The sequence below is a fragment of the Scatophagus argus genome, chromosome 13 (genome assembly GCF_020382885.2).
Source record: "Scatophagus argus isolate fScaArg1 chromosome 13, fScaArg1.pri, whole genome shotgun sequence".
NCBI classification, from domain to species: Eukaryota; Metazoa; Chordata; class Actinopteri; family Scatophagidae; genus Scatophagus; species Scatophagus argus.
This window is the reverse complement of record NC_058505.1, coordinates 20,211,806-20,232,722: the sequence shown is the minus strand read 5'-3', so window position 1 is coordinate 20,232,722 and position 20,917 is coordinate 20,211,806. Positions and strand designations below refer to the sequence as shown.

The following is a 20,917-nucleotide window of genomic DNA, read 5'->3' as shown; positions in this document are numbered from 1 at the left end:
ACTGAGGGCCAGCTTTACAATACTCTTCTGGTGTTTTTTTTTTTTTTATTTTCTCAGTTCTAGATGCAATGCATTCTGTCCCGGACACGTGGTGCACGTACAAAACAAGCAGTCTCTCTTCATTTATTCAGGAATGTGACTCCAGTCACCAGAATTTAATATTAAAGTATCTTTCTGCAGACGATGGGTGTGTTTTCAGCCTTTTGTATGTATCACAGCAACATTTGCTGCCACTCAACAGGAGCAGCTGAGGTTGAAGGCCCTGCTCATAGGCACCTCAGTGGTGGTAATGAGCAGGGCTCAAATGTTTCTCTTTCTTCAACCGTATCTATCCTGCTGTTCTAGGGAATAGAGCCGTCAACCTCCCAGTCACAAGCTTGCTTTGCTGATTTTTAAGGCATTTACTGTACCCACATGCATTTAAGGAAGGACTGTGTAAATAATCTGTAGGGAAACAGTGTGTTAACAGCTTTATTATGTTTTTAGATATGAGGCACTTTTGTTTGTAAAATTTTCTGCCTTTAAAATGTGGACATAAAATAGGGCAGCAACAAGGAGGTTTGTAGGAATTAGCTGTCATTATTACACAAAGGTAATAGTCTTAGACATCTACCATTCTGACAGATTGAGATTGAGGTTAAAATCAAGAATATCTACAATAATTGATGGTTAAGTTTCAGTCAAAGCCAACGCTGAGCAGGCTTGAGACTGAGGAAAGACTATATCCAAAACATAGAACAGTGCCTATTCAATGTTCTTCAAATTTCAGATGTTTCTGCTGGAGTTATTTTCGAAATTCAGGAGCACTTTTTAAAGCTAAGCTTTTATAAAGTACACTGACATTAGGAGGAGGTGTGAGGACTAGACTGAGTGCAGAAATGCTCTCAAATGATTTGACCCACAGAAAGTGTCTGACCGTATCCCTGCTTCATGCTGTTTAACTGTTGTTCATACTGTGAGTTACTGTAACTGCTAAATACACAGCTGCCAGTTTATTAGGCGCTCTGTATATTCTAATACAACAGTCCTGCATTAAATCCTACCTTTTTGATGGTTACAGCATTTGTTGAAACGGTTTAAAAACGGTGTTGGTTCAGTTGTGTAGTGTGTAAAACACAATACAACAGCACCAAAATCTACAGCCTGTGAAAATACCAGTTTTAGCTCGGTAGTGATGTCAGTATGCCTAAATGTTGCATTTTTAATAAGGTTGTACTTACACCTCTGAGAAAGAATGTATAATTGAAAGGTATTCTTGCACAAAGTGACATTTTACATCTGTCCATATGTTTGTGCATTTGTTCACTTCAGTGCAAAAGCTTGGTTGTGACGCATGATGGGATATCATTGCCCTCACTTGTACTGTAAATGACAGCACGGAACATTGCGTGTGATAGAAGAGAATTGTGTTTTCTCTTAAAAGACATGACAGCTGACCGACAGTAGAGTGGCCTGCCAGGGATGAAACCAAAGGATGTAATAGATGAAACCAGTAGCCAATTTAGGGATTTCATGTTCATTTAGCTTAAATTTGGGCTTTATGTCTAATAAACTGTAAAGTCACCACATACTAGAAACTGAGTAGACTTTTATAATGACTGCATTTGCTTGCATTTTACTTCTTATTTTAGAGAAATATCAGTTGTAACAACACCATCTCCCCACTCCACCTGCACACATCTGCACTGTATTATCTCAGAATATCTGGCTCTGTGTCTGGACAGGGCTCTGACTTGAGGAAAAATTTTTTTTTGCATATGGAAAGCATACTGTACATATACCAGGATGCTATTTCATATAGAACACATGTTGTATATGACAGTAAAATAAAAACAAGAGAATGCCAAATAGATAAACCACTTTGATTTTACTTAAGCAAGCTGAGCACAGAAGAACCGCTGAAAATGACTTACAAGGTTTACTGACTTTTAGTGAGAAATTAGTGAAGTAATTGTAGAATCATATCAAGAATCATCCTGGGAAGTTTGAAGTTTCACTGCCAAACAGAAGCCTTCCAACTCCAGTCACTGTGGTAACTGGCAACTGACATTGGACCCATATGTAAAAATAATAATGATTGGTTTCATTGACCTGAGACTAAACCAAAAAAATTGAAAACCTTTGAAAAACCATATTAAAATTAATTAAGTTCTATGAGTTACTGAGAGTTTGTATGAGTGAAGATAGAAGGATTTTGCAGAACAGTTACAGTATGCAAGTACTGGTGTGCACTGTGAATAGTGATTCAAAAGTTTCACAACACCAAATCAAAACAAGTAACTGCAGAAATTGTGACTGGCATTTACATGGAAAAGCTACATTACCACTGGAGAATGTGTCTGCTGTTCTGTCTTGGTAGAAATATTGAAATATAAAAAGCAATACAGCCTTGGCTGGGAAATCAAACACAGAAACTAAATGTGCTTCTTATCTTAACATTGACTCTCCATATAAGGCATGAGTTTGTTTTGTTATAAACATTTTTTTTTTGGTCTTTGCACTTGGTTATCTAAAAAGCAATGTGCACTTGTCCACACCTGGGGTTAGATGGAGCGTTATTTACAGCGCTATAACCTTTTTGTTACCACATTAGAAGATTTCTTATTGAAATTCAGCTCAATAAAAACAAAAAAGAAAAACTGAACATTTAAGATATTTTGCCATTCAGTTTGCTGATGTGTTCACCTTCTTTTGGCATAGACACACCACCAAAGACAGAACATCACTAACAGGTTTCTCACTCAGATGTTAAGCATAGATACTTACAAGTTTTCAGATGCCAGATAAAATGGAAGGCAGAGATTAAAAAGAAATATTCAAAGACAGTAACAGGGTTCAGGATTATCAAATTTTAAACTGTTAAGCATAACATAACAACTCATTCACCACATATATAATATTATCCCATTTTCCCTTCCCACGAGATTGTTCTGTAGCCAAAGAAAATAGGCTTAGAAAAGGGGAAATCCTCTTCCAAGAGCTCCTTTTAAAGACCCTTTAGAGTTCCTCTTTACATATCAAAATTGCCTTTATCATTGCAAGGCAGAGGTCTTAGTGTACTGAATGACATCAGCTCTCCGAGGTCCCAAACCATGAAGCCTGCCAGTGTAAGAGAGTCTCTTAGATTCATCCACTCACATAGTTTGCCAAAAGCTTGGCAGGAATAGCAAAAGAAAGCCTCCGGGCTAGTACAGTAGAGTCTCTGAAAGAGAGTCCAATTATCTGCTGTTTTTCCAGAAGTCCATAACATGACTTCAGTACCTGTCTATAGGCCCTGGTAGCAATTTATGATAAAAACACCACAAATCTAGCCAAGAGTGATCATAAGAAAAGCCCAGTAGTCAGCCTTTAGAGTTGGATGTTCTATAAATCCAGATGATTTGGGTCCAGCTTACTGCAGTAGGACCTCCTCTGCTCAGTCTAGGGTTATCGCTGAAGTAGCAGCTCCACTTTCTGCGTGTAATACCCCTCCTGAATCAGATTTATGTCTTAAGCTAGCTAGCTGCACAGCTGTGCCAGCTCAGGTTCAGGAGAAGCATTGGGGAGCTTGGAGTTGAAGATCTGCAGAGAGTCCTTGATGCGGGCCACTTCTCCTGCCGACAGCTTGAGCCGGTGGCGCAGTAGACATGAAAACAGGTCAAGTGGCTGCGGTGCTGGTGGAGACAGTCGGTTAATCCGGTCCCTCATCTCCAAAAGCATCAGAAAGGCAGCGTCCTGTGTGCCCTGTGTGTAGGGGTAGTCCAGCTGGAGAATCAGATCCTTGATCCCCTCAGGGTCAAAGTGCATGCTGTATCCAAACACTTTCAGTGTGTTGATCTTCATATACCCCAGGTTGGACGTCTGGTCATCCAAGTCCAACGGCTCATAGAAGAGAGTTTCATTCACTGTTGGATCATCTGTGACTATGCGACTTCGCAGGTAGATGTGTACTGTTTCAAAGAAGGACTTCCATTTGCTGCCCAGAGACAGTGTCCAGTTGTAACACTGTGCCGTAACCACAGCGTCCAGTCGAGTTCTCTCCCAGTCAGGGAAGTCAGGCTGGTTCACAGGCATGAACCAGCTCTCAGAATGACTTCCCCCAAAAGGATTCACATAAATCGCAGGCACGGGCTCTAGTGTTGAATTCTTAGTCGAGCATATCTGGAAAGAAATGCCCATCAACATGTGGATAAGATTGGACTTATTTTTGTTACTCTTGAGTGTCAGCAACATTCTCTTCCTCCAGGCCGGGTTGAACCAACTTCCCAGGCGTACATCGTTGCTGATGTAGATGGCATGGACCTCGATTCTGCTATCCAGGCGTTGAAGCAGGTACTTCACCTGAAAAAAGAACAAACTCCGAGATCATAATCACCATTACAGATAGACGGATGATAAAAGATCACTTGCACATTGGTTCTCAGGCAATCCAGTTAGTAACAAGAGTTCTCCAAACCCAAACTAAAGTAACTTATTTAATGATCACATCTTCATTTTTCCCTTCTTTACAAACTCCTCCAGAGCCACAGTAAAAGTTACAGAGTTCACATGAAAAGTAAACTGACCTATACGAGTAAACTGGGAGAATTAGCCTATTGAAATGGGCTGCAAAAATACATATGCAATCAGGTTGATAAGAGCATCAAAAATCCCTTAAACCCCTTAAATGTACATATTTGTCATATTTATTATTTATTACCCCACGACCCAGACGGATACGCGGTATAGAAAATGAAAGAATGAGTGAATTATTTGTTACCACCTTCTCATCTTAACATTCAGACACTGTAAAGCAAATTCTGGGTCAGCATTTGAAACTGCCTTCTTGTGCAAGATGTTATTTCAATGAAATCCCTCCTCTCACAGACATTTCACATGCCCATTCCTTTTATTATTTCCCTGTTCTGTGTCCTGATACAGACACGTATGTTCAACTTACACACTACAGGGCCAACTTACAATGCCAAACTTCATACTATGTTTCTGTGAGAGCTTTTAGATATTTTTGCAGCACCACATCATCTATGCTGTGCTGGGGAGGTTGGTGACGGTAATTTAATTACATATTTTTTCTAATAACTGTAAAAAATTACTGTACAATTATATTTATTTGTCATTTTGTTACATGTAACTAGTTATATGTTGTCACAACAATGCATACTTGTTGCATTATGATTGGGTTCTACATAGACCCACAATACAATAAATATTTTTTTTCATTTTATGATGTATTTTCAAGAGCCGTTATTGTTATTGGCGGCAAGCTTTTGTCTGGGCATAAACAAAGCACTATTATTTTCTTTGTCATGACCTGTGGCGTAATGAGAGGTGCTGTGCTATTTGCTCCACAGAGATCTGAGAACCAATGGAATGCATAACATAAGAAGCTTTGAGAACCTCAGCATCAGGCATGTCCAAGTCCAAGCTCAAATAGTGGTCCAGGGATGCAGCGATGCTTGGCCGGCAGGAACCAAGATGGAGAATGTTGCCATGGTGACAGGCTCCACACCGGGTTGCATTGTCAGTAGCACAGGAAGAGCAGGACGAGGATGAGGTGCCCACAATGCAGGGAATGACCCCCTGGCAGGCGGGATGCTCCACAGGGCAGATACAGCTCTTCACTTCCTCAGAGAAGGAGCCAAACACTCCATGCTCATTGCAGTAGAGCAGAGACTGGGCCCTGTTCAACCAAAACCCCACAGGCCTGCATTGGGGAAAGGGAAAAGGACAATAAAGCAGCAGTTTATACAGCATACTCAGTACAGGATAAACCAACACAGAAGACAGAGGAGATGACTGTTTGACAAGTAATTTCAGTAGGCTTAAAAGCAGCGTTCTGCTTTGTTTTACCTCAACTACAGGTGGCATTGCTGATGGGTGTGGTCAGTAGTGTGCTCTGTCTGTCACCTGTGACCCTGAAGTACCCATGTCACTGCAGCACACCTGTACATCACTTCAGAAATGTGACAAGTTAAACCTTTTGTTTCTAAACTATTTGCAGTTTGCACAGATTAATGGCTCTGTCCATCCCAATAGTCGCATTCTGACTTCCTCAGGCACATTCATGACCATTGCTGTCCTATTAAGCAGATGCCCTCTGACTTCTTCTTCTGTCGCAGCCATCTCACTCCCACATCCAGTCACTCTCTTCTAACACCTTTCCCTACCGTGACCTTCCCTGCCCACCTGCTCACCTCTTTCCATGCTCCGTCTTCATCCCTGCAGTGCTTAACTGGCCCCCTTCCACTCGTTCCCTGCCATATCATCCTGTGTTGCTTGGTTGTTTCATGCTATTTCTTTCTAGCCTGGTTACTGGAACCCTGTCCCCTGCATACCTGCCCGCCTGCCTCACCTTCTGCCTGATTATTTATACTTTGGATTCGTGCCTGCTCCTCGTTGGGTTCTGTTGCCTGTTTTGGCCTGTCTCTCTGACTCTGACCTTTGCCAACTTCATAGTCCTGTAAGCCTTTAATATTGAATATTATTTTGTAAATAAATTATCAATCTGCATCAGCTCTGCCTCTGTCATCTGCATTTGGGTCCAACCCCAGTTTCTCCGCTCATACCAGCTCATACCAGCAGTGAAAGCAAACCAGCCAAGCTATTTGACACTGTTTTCAGTCTTTCATGAAGCTAGACTAATCACCTCCTGGCTTTATACGCACAGACATGAAAGTGGCTGAATTTCTTTTCATCTGAAATAAAGCAACTAAAGTGGTGACATATTTTTTTCTAAGTAGCTGTATTTATTTGATTATGATGAAAAAGTTGACTGCTCCTAGAAAGCACTACCATTTCTGTGTTGATAGAAAATGCAGTTAGTGTAAGTCTTTGTACTGTGCTGCCTTGGCAGGGTAGATCTTTGAATATATCAAATATTACTTTGGAGTTTTTCAACTTTTTGTGAAATAGTCATGCTATTTTTAAGTCAGGATGTGTGTATTGAGTGGGGGCAAAGTAATTATCTAATAATCTACTTTATCATTAAAAATATTAAGCCAGTCACCACTTCTCATTAAAAATCTGTCATACAGTACTTTTGTAATATTGTTCTTGGTGTAATCCTTCCATTTGAAATGTTGGCATTTAGTTAATATATACAGAAACAATGTACATTGTAATCAACTTCATTTCTTTAATTTGTTTTTCTTTGGGCTTTTGAAATCTTCTAAAGGTTTGTTCCTCACTTCCTGCCGTAGTAGTTACTCGGTATGTTCAAGAATATCTCAACCTCTCTCAACCCAACCGGTCAAGGCAGATGGCCGCCCATCTTGAGCCGGGGTCTGCTCCGAGGTTTCTGCCTTCTAAAAGGCAGTTTTTCCTCGCCACTGTCGCCAAGTGCTTGCTCAAGGGGGAATGTTGGGCTCTTTGTATTACAATTTAATTAAAGAGTTTGGTCTAGACCTGGTCTAATTGGAAAGTGTCATGAGATAATTTTTGTTTTGAATTTGCACTATATAAATAAACTGAATTGAATTGAATTGAATTGAATAGCTGTCCTTTTTAAAATGTTCTCAGGAGCAAAGTGAGATTTAAAGAAGTAAGGTTCGAGAGTGGTGTTAAAAGACCATTTTTTTACACATTGTATCTGGGACAAATTTGGATGTCTGTAGATTACACTGATGTTCACACATTTTGCGTGCCATTTTCCACAGGTAAATATCCAATACTCTACTTCATAATCTTTCTAAGTGAAATTATTCATCTATTGCAATTTGACACCTTTTTCTTTCAGAGGATTTGTTTGGTATGGCAGTGAAGATCAAAAGGCAGGAATACATAAATTACCATCCACTGAGGTGCAGTAACTGTAGCAACAAGTTCAGACTGAAAATTGGCTCTGTAGAGATTCTATCCCCAGGATAAGTTTAGGAAATCACACACAACAGTGCCCAAATGCTACAGCAATCGCTTCCCTTCGGGTCTGTGTAAATAGACTAAAATGAATGATGATAAACAAATGGAATTGTGCAAAAGGAAATAGAGGGCTTTTGCAGCAGAGGAGCCCCTGATAACATGTTGCTTCTGGTATGAACTGGGTTAGTACTCTGAGTGGCAGGGGTGTGACAGAGCAAGAAAGAGAGAGGGGAAGGCAACACAAAGGTGACTGAAAGAGAGAAATAAAAACAGAGAGCGTGGCGGAGTGTGAGATGGAGGAGATGGAGCGATGGGTTGAGGGAGAGGACTGTCAGGGAAATTAAAGTCCTCTGTAAACAAGTGCCAAGCTGTCAGACTGGGAGAGGACTTGATTACAGCATGCCAAAATACCATGTACCTTACCCCCAAAGGCCCCCACCACCAGTAACTAGACCCTTCATCTCTCTCTCACATGTTCCGTTACTCTCCATCATCTTTATTCCTTTGGCATTTTCTCTCTCTCTCTCTCTCTCTGGTTGTTCACATCTCTCTGACTCAGCTTCCCTCCCTCCTTTAATGCCTTTTCACCTACCTGCCTTCATTTTTTTTCTGTTCAGCACAGCAACCAAACTGCGATGTAATGACAGCTGAGTGACGCTCATATGGGTATTTGGCTGAAAAGTCAACCACAGGGGTAGAATTCACTCAGGCAGAAAGAGTCAGTTAGCCTGCCAAATTATTAGTAGATGGTGGAACCAATAACAGTGTTGCTCTTTTCTTTGTCAGTTCAACTGTGTGTGCTCCTACTGAGCATTGCTGATCAGTTGTGTTTCCAAACACCTGTGCATTTGTGCAAAATGTAGAACAGTATCCTCAGGAATTACATTTCTACTGGCAAACAGTGAAATTCAGTGCCAATGTTGGATGTAGTGTGCTTGCAACAAGACCTCCAAATTAAACAACAAATTAAGCCTTTTGCATATATTCCCTTCTGATGCCCCTATCAGCAAAAGAACATAATTTCATGTCTATTACCTACCAACTACAAAACAAATACATTTGCTTTATGACATGACAATTCTATGGTTGAAGTTTAGGCACAAAAATGACTTTAGGATTGGGGAAAGATTACAGTTGGGTTGCAGTAAGTACTTAAAATGACTGCTATGTTGTGACAACTACATTAAGGTTATGTCACGATTATTATAATAACCACTTAAGGTTAAGTGCAATTGCAAAGAAAAAGAAAAGTGCGGCTTGTCTTAGACCTCTAATTACCTTTTTACTGATTTGACCACAATATTTCCCTTATCCTACACATACCTTATTTGCTATGGATACATTCTTTCCGATACATCTTGCATTATCTGATTTGTACTGCACACAAAGTATTCACATTATGCTACAAGTCACTTTCAAATGTAAGTCACTTTGTGGTGTAGTGGAGCCTCTAGAAAACAAAATTTGCTGAAGTCTAGATAAAGGCCAGTGTTACATGTCATGTCACCTCCCTCTCGCTCTTCATAGCAGCTGATAAAACAGTGTGTTATTAATAGCACCTAAAGATAGCACTAAAATGTCATGATGTGGCAGAGATTCTGGTGCTGGACTGATAATGTAACTTGGCCATGTCTCGGGTAAATTCACAGTTGAGGTAAACAGTCCCTGGTTTATGTTTTATTGCGCACACATTTTCACAACTTGCCCTTCAGAAAAGACAACTTAAGCTTTATTTTGTCATCAGTGGTTCTACTGGGTATCAGAACATTGGACTCACCAAGGTAACTGCTGTGACTCCTGAGTGCAGTGACAAAAACAGGTCAGTTGGTAATACTGGTTGCAAACAAGGTGTCAGTTCAGTTCAATTTAAAAATATCACATTTATTTTAAATTAAAACGGAAAATGAGCGCACCCCTAATGTTGCTAATTTTTTGTACTGTCAAAGCTCAACTAGGAAGTCGATCTATAAATTCTATTGGATTTTTACACTGGAAAGTTTGGGTAATAATTTTACTACTGGCCTTAAATTTCCCTTCTGAATATGTTTGACTATCCTGTGGGGTTTGTTTATAGTCTTTGTGTTCATCTGACTCTTCAGCTTGTAAGTTATCACAATAGATAGGACCAATAGAAAAAAAAGTTCGATCCAACTTGTAAGAAACTGCAGTTTTCTGTAGTAAAATTACAACTTAAACTGTAGTTCTAACTTCTTACAACATTTTAAAGGAAACATAACATGTCACTCTGTGTGTGAATCTTACAATTCAATTCAGTTAGTTAGAAATTAGTTTTCTCTTGTGTTTTGTATCCATTAAGAGCACATTGTCTGTGCATATCTGAATATGGTACTCAGAATTGTTTAAATCCCCATACTAGACATTACATCTTTTAGGCTACAACAAATGTAAAAGCTCTGCGTAACTGCTTGGCCCGACTTTTCTAGTATAAAATGCTGCTAATTATTACTTTTGCATGCAGTTGCAGTTATTGATACTAATGATTCATTCAGGTATATGCAGAGTACATATATCACTTTAGTGTTGCAGCCAGCGGTCAGGCATATTTCCAACTGTACAATCTGTTGACAGCTGCTACTGTCTGCTGAAATCACAATGCCAGCAATCAGCAAATACATGTTTTGGACAGGGATCTGCTTAAAGAGCATGATCTGTGTGCCCCACTGGCATGCTTCCCATCTTTGTGTGTGTTACTTGGGGTTTTGTGATATTCAAAACAGAGCTCTTTTTAGACTGATAGCTCTGGGTTTTCCTAGTGTGCCCCACTTGAGGCAGGCTGTTAGGAAGCCTAAAGCTTTAATGAATCAGCACAAAGCAGCCTTCCTCAGTTAGTTTGTTCCCTTTCAATGTATCCCAGTGGGCTACCTCTCTCGGGGCAGACTGATGCGAGGTTGTTTGGGGCAGCGTTTGCTCAGGGTGAACAGTTTCCTGACGATCTTCTGGGCTTTCCCCAGGATCACAGCAGTGCTGGACTCCAGCTGGGTATAGCGCTTCTGGAGGGACAAGTCGGCTGACCAGAACTTGGCGATAATGGACACATTCAAGAACCGGTCGGTGGGCAAGCGCTTCAAGAAGCTTTTGAATTCATCTGCAGGGAGTTCAACAGAGAGGGGGAGGGGGCAGAAGTGGAGAAAAAGAAGGTGGGAAAAAACAAAACACAACAAAATTAGATTCCCTGCAAGTAATTTATTCAACAGCATTTTGCAGCGCTACAAACCCATTCACCACAGTCTATTTTATCCCTAGTGGCATGCACAGATAATAGCTGAGGAGATGAGGAAGTTTCATGTGTCATTAGAACAACAAAAAAAAGCTGTTACGTTCTAATGAATTGCCATTACAGAGTAAACACCTGTGCTTCAATCTGCAGTTATACTCATTCACCTCACCATTAGATGATCATCTTGTTCACAGTACCATCATTTGCCACATTGTCATTTTGAAACACTGACAACTGAAAGCCTGGTGTCACATACGGATGGGCGTTTTCCTTTAAGTCATTTTTTTAAAGGCCCAAACATTAAGAGAAAATCTGCAATCAAAAGCTGAAGAAACCAATAACAGCATATGATGAAACAGTGAAAGCTTCTTTTCTGTCCCTGTGGTGCTACCCTCTAAAAGGGAAATGCCAAAATAAAAAAAAAAAATAGAAAAAATAAAAAAGACTATGGATGTAATTGCAGCTGTTGCAGCAAGTTTTTCTCAAAACCTGAAAGCACAAAAAGTTTTTACATTTTTACAAAAAAAAATTCAATGCAAAATCTTTCTGGTGTTACAGGACTTTGAAGCTAACTTCATGTCTGTGATCTCCCACAACCTGTCAGTCAAGACAAAGCATCTGAATTAGTTTTATTTACAATGTCAGCAGCATGGACATAACATGGACAGAAAAAAAAAAAAATCCACAATAATATGTTAAATGGGTGCATAATTTGGCTGATGTCCACATCTTCCAAACTCCATGCCACCACTTTATAACACAGGCTTTTTGTTATAAGACTCTTCTCTTCACTCATTCTGAGTTAACGCTGACAACATCATCAGCGTTCTTATTTTTCTGATGTTAGAAAGCTCCCTCCTGAGCCATAGAAAACATTAACATCCCCAGATAGAAGAAGATAAAAGAATTCTCCTAAACCAGACATTTTCTGAACGTGTTTCTCCCCATGTTTCATGGCAGCAGCTCATAATTATCAACTTCCAAATGTGATAACAAACCACCACTGTAAAGAGCAGCCGCTGTGGCCACACGTGATAATGACAGGATAATGACACACCTTCATTGCCCACTTAGCAGCCTTAAAGACACCACGATTAAGTGACCTGACAGAGAATGAGCATAGGATACAACAGACATGTCTGCTGCAGCCTGTTGTACAAGCTATGTGTACATTTTTACATTGCTTTGTTTGAATGTATTGTGGGAGATGCTCTATAGTTTTAGTAGAAATGATTTGCTCCATACAAGTTAGTTACAACAGCATGGAATTAAGACACAGCCCACAATTGAAATCTCCCCAAAGCAGGTGCAAGTCGTTCCTTATTAAGTGTTTTGATGGTGGCAGAGTTACAGAGATGACAGGAACTGACAACAAAAGAACCACGGGGAGCACACTTCTTGTGACAGATGTCTGTAGTACTGCATTACTTTTGATTGATTGATTCAATGCATCATTATGATGACTTACATTCATGATGACACTGACATGAATGCTCTGTACTGCACCGTGCAGTTACTGCTGCTGGGATTGCACAAGGTTGCAAGCGTGATATTATATTATATTATCACACTTCAAGATTGTTTACTTTTTACTTTCTATTTCTACTTCTTACTCAATACCAAATATGTGTCTATAAGGTGCTTTTATTTAGATTTTCCAAATTATGCAAGCCTTAGATTTAATTGCAAATGAAAACAAGTAAAAGTCCCAAGCTGTAATTTAAGAAAATGCACTTGGCTTTACTGTCCTCATGTCGCTCTGAATAAAATTTTAGAAACATTTTAAAAGAGCACCTACTTTGTTGTACTAGACTCATGGACATATACTGCCAAAGCAGAAATGAGCAGAGAGGCTCAAAAGGTGCTTTCAAATCAAATGGTTATGTTTGTGTGTGTGTGTATGAAGAATCTCCAACATAAAAAGCCTGGGCACCGCTGGAGTAAATTACACTGAGAATAATGTCGGCACAGAAGATACAGCTGAAACTCTGTGTTGGGTTTGCCAAGAGCGTTCCGGTGCTAAGATCATTGTACTTCCATTATGAACCAGTGGGCAAATATTATGCCAGTTTGAAGCCGCTGGGAAATGTGAACCCATTATTTTTTTCCCCCCCAAAGCCAACTAAGTAAGACCTTCTCGGATTGTTCTGGGTCTGCTAGAGAATCATATTCCCATGTGCTGTTGTTGGCAGGGAGACAGCGAGGAAATCTGCAGCCAAGCCGACCTGAGCTGAGTCTCACTGATGAGACTCAAGCCTATTACAGTGCTCAGTGATCCCAGATGACACAATGGTCTGTCTCTCTCCATGCTTCTGTTTGCGTAAGTCTGCCTCTTTGCTTCGGTGCGATGTTCCTCCTCAGTACTAGTGAGTCGGTGCTGTCTCGTTCTCTCTCTTGAGTTTTCTGTTTCTGTTCCTGTCTGTCTGTTTCCTCATCTCTTGTTACTCCCAGATCCCTCGCCTCTCATTCTCTTCCTCTCTGTGCTGACATGAGGCTAAATTAGTAGTGCAACATTAACTTTCTAATTGCTGGGCACATCCCTCAGCTGGTCTGTTTTTAGTGCCTGTTTCATGTCACCTCTACTGATCTTCACAAAGCAATGAAAACCGCACTGAGCTGAATGGGTTTGTGTTTGATGGACGAAAAAGGAAACAAATTCCACCTTTTTGGAGGTCAAACATTTGAATGCATGCCAAAAAAACTAAAGTAATGCAAAAGCAACTTCTCTGAATCATCACTTATGACTTAATAAAAGGGGGCATGGTGGTGTCTGTGTCTAACAGAGATTCTCTCCCTGTATTTCCTTATTTTCTTAGCACTTTGCTTTGTTGGGATATTTCAAAGCAGGAAGACAGGGACAAGTTTGTTCCACCGTCATTCTGTTAAGTTACTTCCATAATTATCTGTGACAATTTTTGACCACTCATGCTGTCCCTGAACCTGTACCATATTTTTCAACATGGATTTTGAAAACAAAAGGGAGGACAAGGTGCAAGTATGTGTTTTTTTATTTGGGGATGTACTCCCTTTTATCCCATTATGGCTACCAAGATGGCATATTAGCTCAAATAAAACACTCTCATAATGAGTTGGGCCTGTGAAATATGCCACACTGGACTTTATCACACCTTAGACTGTATGGGTTATAGCTGCTGTAATAGTGGGCCTATCACATGTTGTATTAGATCGAAGTATGCTTGCAATGAATAGATGAAAGTAAAAATAGTCACCTATGTTTTTCTGGGTACAAAAAGGATCGAAATCAGGGATGTATTGTTTGTGAGTGGAGAAGTTTCCATATGGCTTGGTGCTGGATTGTTTAGGACAATATCTTGACGGTATTGAATGCTGATACCTCACTCCAATAATGAGTTTGCTCCCATATGATTTCTGTTTTTTTTCCTAGCACAGAGACATGCATTGAGTCTCACTATGACTATTAGCAAAGGAGATCGATGCCTCCACACACCTCCACACACTCTCCTTCCCTATGTCCTGCATCTTACATCTCTTCTTTTTTCCTCCATTAATGATTAGCTCACACAGGACGACACATATACATTCCCCATTATTCTTCATCCACCCACCCTCTGTTTTCAAATTGTCTACTTGTGCTCTCTCAATCTCCTATGAACACTCCCTTAGCGTTATTCCATCCTAACCTCTCTCTCTCTCTCTCTCTCTCTCTCTCTCTCTCTCCAACTCTCTGCAGTAAAACTCTCAGAAGTTATCATTAGCACTGCCATCACGCTGGAGAAATTTGTCTGTCTGTTTTCCTCCCTTTTTCTGACATTTATGACTGCATGTCCAAAATTTATGGACAATTTGGCTCACTCAAAATCTATCAGATAAAGAGGCCGGGGGGGTTGTTTTCCATAATGGGTGACCATGCGGCCCTGAAATCTCCATCTCTGCACTGAGTTAGTGATTCATGACATCATCAGCCACAGACGACAGCTAAGTGACTGGATGGCTGAGGGCTGTTCATTTAACTCTGTGCAAGGACATGCGATATTAAAAAGTCAGAGCTGGGATTTGAAGAGCCCACACTGCTGTGTACAGTAGAGTGTAGTAGTGAGTCAAGTCAATCAAAGTGTTAGCTGGTTTCAGCGACACCAGTCCAACTCTTTGCCCCACAATGAAACGAAACTTTCAGATGGAATGCCTTTGTACAGACATTCATGTCCCAAAGTGGATGTATCCTAATGACTCTGGCGATCCCCTGACTTTTCAAAATGACATATGGCTATGTTGTGACAGAGCCTGAGGTCAGTAATTGTGCGGGAGGCAAAGAGGGGAGTCAAATGAGGCTGATACAGAGTGACAACAGAGGTCTGGCTTTAAAATGTTCATTTCCCATTTCCTACCACCCAGTAAACAGATAATCATGAAAGCCTGACACTGATTGCTCAATCCTGTGATTTACTGGAGACCTGTACCTGTCAGCTGGGACTTTCTCCAGTCCCCCGGCCACCTTATAATGGATAAGTGATAAATGGATGGATGGGTGGATCATTCTACAACCTTAACTACACTTTTATTATTGTAACCTCAACGACGCAGAGAAGAGATATTTTTTCATTTAAAACTTGGCGGCACGGTGGTGCAGTGGTTAGCACTGTCGCCTCATAGCAAGAGGGTTGTAGAGTAGCCAGTTAACCTAATATGCATGTTTTTGGGGAGGAAGTCGGAGTACCCAGAGAAAACCCACGCAGGCACAGGGAGAGCATGCAAACTCCACATAGAAGGGCCCAGACCGGGATTTGAACCGCTTGCTGTGAGGCAGTGACTAACCATCGCAGCTGCTGTCACTTGTTGTGTTAATGTTGTAGGAATAACATTCTTCCTTTGTAAGGGGACAATGTAAATTTGGTGCCCTGCCTGTTTGATGTTTTTTCTACTGTTCGTAAATTTCTAGAATATATTATATTACAGTAAACATTTCGTCAGGTTATTTCATTCTTTCATTCTGTCATCCCTGTATTCAGTGTGCATTATAAAAACTTTGCTCTGAAAGAATTTTCTTTTGCAGTTTTACTGCTACGTTGTCATTTTTAGATGCTGTGCGTAATTAAAATATTCTGTACACAAATCAGTTCTAACCCTAGCATATACTCACCGTCACAGTGTGTGTGTCACAGCTGGAATTAGAATTGATGGGTTTACAACTGTCTGTCAAATGTAGCAGTGAACACCAGTGTCTGGAATCTCTTTTTTTTCTGTGCAGTGCCCCTGTCTGTCAGTTACATCTTAGTGAAGATCCTCTCATTAAATCCCACATGATTTCTCGCAACAACAACTTCAATAATCATCCTTCTTCCTGTGTGCCTTTAATTCAGTTGCAAACATGACAGACAATAAGGTTTGAGTTGGGATGTCTTCAGGCGAATGCTGCCGCACTCTCTCCCTCTTTCATTCTGCAGTGACTCCGGCTGGGAGAGACGGAGCGGAAAACAGAGGGTCCAGAGCTGTCGGGAAAGCTGCTATCTCCATCACTTCAAAGTGTCTGTACCACATTACAGTCACCATCCATCATACATGGCTGACTCTGCTCACACAATAGTTAGCAGGGAGGTTTTATGTTTGGCGCTCTCTATAGATCGTCTGTATTAAAAACTCGATTTTTTGAAGTAAGATCTATTGCTGCTCAGTGAATTACTTGATTTCTCAGAATACTGGTTAAGTATTCGAAAAAAGTATAGTATAAAAAAAAGGAGAGAAAAAAACAAGGGAAAAAAGGGAAAAATTTTACTTACAACATAAAGTAAACATGAATGAATTGAATGAATTTGATTTGATATATATGATAATGAAAATACAGAAAAGGTCGCAGTTATTGGCACTGCAAAATGTGAAGAGCAGAGAAAAGGTCTTACATCCTCAGGACAGGTAATGCTGAGTAGATGTGAACCTTATGGAGCCATACAGTATGTGTTGAAAAGTGTAAACATTTAACAGTGTGATCTACAAAATGGTGTATTATCACACATTTGGATCTGTGAAAAGGATCAGGTAGAACAGGGGAAAGTAGTAGAAAACAGGTCTTTTTCATTCAGTACTGAGTGACTCGTTATGATGAACTCTAATTACATTTACTTCTTAATAACATGAGCTTTTTGTTCTCCATAATCCCCTAAAGACGTGCAGTTTTTACAAACACATTTTGCATAATTAGTTGAAAATCCTTCAAGAAGACAAGAATGCTGTCTGTACTTAACTTGGGCTGAACTCATAAGTCCATAAGCAGCTATACACTGAACTGTTTCTTAACACAGTAATTAAAGTAGCATTTATCTCAGCAGATTAAAGCATAGGTTTTGGGAGACAAAACATGCTACAGCTGAGTTCTATCACGCACTGTACAGAAAGAAAAAAGAACACGATTTTGGTCAGGGAGACTCACACCGTTTAAGATATTGTCAGGTACGTGCCTGGATGTTTACCCAATTTACCCAAGTGACTTCTTGAAATAGTGAAAATGTGATTTGTGTGCCTTATATATATATATATACATTCTTTTTTTGCTTCCTTCAGTACTTGGCTTTGATGGATATATTCAGATTTGTACATCACATTTGATATCCCAGCACTCACAGTGTATAAACTTTGTAGCCCCTCCATCAGCATTGCCTCAGAAACTGACCTGACTGACTTCTTTTCAGTCATAGATCAAGTGCTGACCTGAATTTGAGTATCATATTTTTAGAACACCATGCTCCAAATGGAAAATATGGTCAGTGAGTTTATACAGAGAACATTAATGGAAGATGATAGAGCTGTTGGGGGGAGGAAAGCAGTGGGAGGAAAATTTCAGGCTTTCCACTTTACAGTGCAGTAAAGATGTCTACACAGTATACCCTATTTCTTTCAACATTTGTTTAAATAAAAGAACATACTTTGTTTTACTGTAGAAATCCTTGTCCATCATGACTCTGATTAAGACAGTCACAGTTTAAAACTGGCCAATCAGTGTGCTCCAGTCTCTTTTCGATTTGATGTTTGCTGTTTTTGATCTGAGAAGCTGGATAATGCATACACAGAACCACTTTCAGAAATCTATCGGTATCCCCACAATATTGATTACATATAAAAATAGAAGAGGTCCATAAGTGTATTTCTCTTAAATGTTGTACTATATAAGCTGTTATTCACCCTTCACAATAAAATCTAGATCTGCAATGCAAGTATAGTGTGTCCATTGTCAGAAAAGTGAAGGCTTTCTTTTTAACATAATTTTAAAGATAAGATTTAGGATCTATTGATAGAAATAGAATATAATATTCCTAATTATGCTATGATCAGTGTGTCACCTGAAATGAGGAATCATTGTGTTTTTGGCACCTTATAATGAGCCTTTTACGTGTACCAAGGGAACAGATCCATGGAGCAAGCCATGTTGCACCACCATGTTCTAAGCCAGAACAAAAACAAAACAAACACTGGCTCTGAAGAGGGTCGATGTTGTTTTCCATCATACTCCTGGGTTCCCATCATTGTTGTTTCACCACTTCCGGGATGCTCAACCACTAAAAACACAACGAATAGTAGCAATCGGGGAGATGGACATCGGGCCATATTTCAAGGATTTTTAAAACAAAACATTTTCCCACCAGTATATGAAATTAAAAGATGCTACTATGCTATATCACATGAAAAACAGTAACTGTAACTTTGCCTAGGTGACAATACTCTTCCTGAGTGATAAAAGGGGTCTACTCTTGCTATGTCAGTCCCCTGATGAGCTGACAGGCCACCATGTTCTAACAGCTCTCATTCAAATTCATAGTTGGAATCACTAAGCTCCAGCTTTAAGTGGAATACAAATAGGCCAAATGCCAGCCCAGTTGCTTCCATGTTAGGCCTTGCCCCAGGGAAGGACTGGCTCTCTAAGTTGAGGAACTGTTTGGGAATTGTAACTTTGTGCTCCTAAAACCCACAAAAAACAATCTAGTTTGTGCTTGCATTCCATCAGCTGAATGTGAATGCAACGGTTCTCAGTGGAGCCTGACATGCTATCACACTCACAAATCCAAACGTATGTGATAGATTTACACTTGGCATCTGAAACACATCCCCTGGTTTTCTGTCCCAAACCCATTGCCTAAATGACAAATGGGAATGATTTCTGTTTGGGAAACCAATATGTGCACAGACGCAACAAGTTGAAGAGGTAATACTATCAGCGTGTGCACTTATTGGACTCTTGTGGGTGATCGTAACATAGAAAAAAATGACAGTTTCGTTTATCCCTCCGCCAAGTCATAAAGGAGATCAATCTCAACTAGAAGTGCCATTTTCCTTTTCGTTCAAGGTTGGTGAGAAGGCATAAATGCTCTCTCTTGATGTTTAAAGCAGAGGCACTGAGAGATATAAAAATAGTTAAAGAGAGGAGGTGTGAAGGTCAGAAAGAGGATGACACCAGCCAGCATGATGCCTTTGTGGGTTTAGAATCCACCCACTGCCTGGTTAAGGCTTGCCTTTGTCGAGTAGTGACCGACTTGTATCTGATTTGCATTCATAAATGCTAGTTTCTTTGTGCAAACTGCATATGCACCAACGCTAACAATATCAAAGCAAAATTCACACTCAGTCACTCACAAGTTAATTTAATGTATAAATACCACGGACATCTATTTTATTCCACTTGTTAGGTGATAAAAAATAATTATTTCTGATCTATTTTACTTTTTACTGTGTCATTGGTTACATGTGTGCGGGTTCAGCAATGCTCAAACTAAATATGAATAGCTCCAGTCTAATTACCAAAAACTTGTGTGAGAACACACTGTGCCACAGGCACAGATTTAAGGATGAAATATGATTCATGTCAGTAAGTCAGGTCAAATAGGAAGCCAAGTCAGAGTCTTAAATAAGGACTTGTATGAGTACTGTTAGGAGACTATTAGGATTTGTGAATGATTCTGGTTCTGTATCTATATGAGCTCTTTGAAAGGAAGAGCGATCTGGATGGTCATCAATACCTGACCTGCCTATATTAATAACACACAAACTTACTGTCTAGTGTCTTATAGAAATAGAAAAGCATGCTTAAAATTAATCAACTAATTAAGAGTGAATGATTTTCTACTAGTCCTCTGCTTTTAACAACTCTATCCTTCAGTGGAACCAAACACTGAAAGCCTCTGCATGAGTAAAATCACTACTCTTCATTCTTATCATGGTACTGTATTATCCTCCAGGTCAGATTTGGTCGACCCTAGCTGAAACAAACACCTTAGGATTCCACTGTGCCTATAGCATATAGCTGTCTGAAGATGAACTACCTCCCTGACTCCGACTGAGAGATCAGAAATGGATAATGGATTTAGGCGAACATGAGAGGTAGGGAGCATTTGTCTGTTTCAAGCAGGCTATTTTTTCAAGCTGCTTCCAACTGAGGGAAAAAGCTTTCACTCAATTTTCTTCATCTTTCCTATTTATCTGCGGAGGAATGATATATCACATACACTCTTTTCAGCGATGTTCTCACACATTTGGGAGCTGTCCGTGAAACCACGGTCTCGAGTGGTCACTGGCTTGGAGCTGCCCCGTAAAACTACAGTTTTCTACTGGCAAACAGTGAACTGCTTCAGTGGAGCAGCTGGAGGTTGTTCAAGGACATTTTAAGAGCAGTTGCTAAAGAACAGGGAGAACATCATTGGTTCACTTCCCCTGACATCCACTATGATTGAGATACTGTCTGAAGATGCGACATTGCAGGATGTTATTGCCTGCAGATTGTCGGGTGTCGCTGTGGGGAATAAATTGGAGGGTATTTGGATGAAGGATGTGTGGAATCACTGTCAGGCAGCTCTGGTTTGTGAGTGTGCTAGTGTAAATGGG

General features: G+C 40.1%; 1 protein-coding gene across 1 annotated transcript in view; it reads right to left on the bottom strand.

The window, feature by feature from the left end:
• Positions 1 to 1,726: 1,726 nt before the first annotated feature.
• The window catches only part of brinp2 (bone morphogenetic protein/retinoic acid inducible neural-specific 2), a 187,233-nt gene continuing 168,042 nt past the window's right edge, over positions 1,727 to 20,917 (bottom strand). The window contains exons 7-9 of the mRNA XM_046407889.1: positions 10,720 to 10,942; positions 5,377 to 5,683; positions 1,727 to 4,320 (exon numbers count right to left, since the gene is read on the bottom strand). Coding sequence (XP_046263845.1) covers positions 3,499 to 4,320; positions 5,377 to 5,683; positions 10,720 to 10,942 — 1,352 coding nt within the window. The 3' untranslated portion in view covers positions 1,727 to 3,498. The remainder of the gene's footprint in view (positions 4,321 to 5,376; positions 5,684 to 10,719; positions 10,943 to 20,917) is intronic.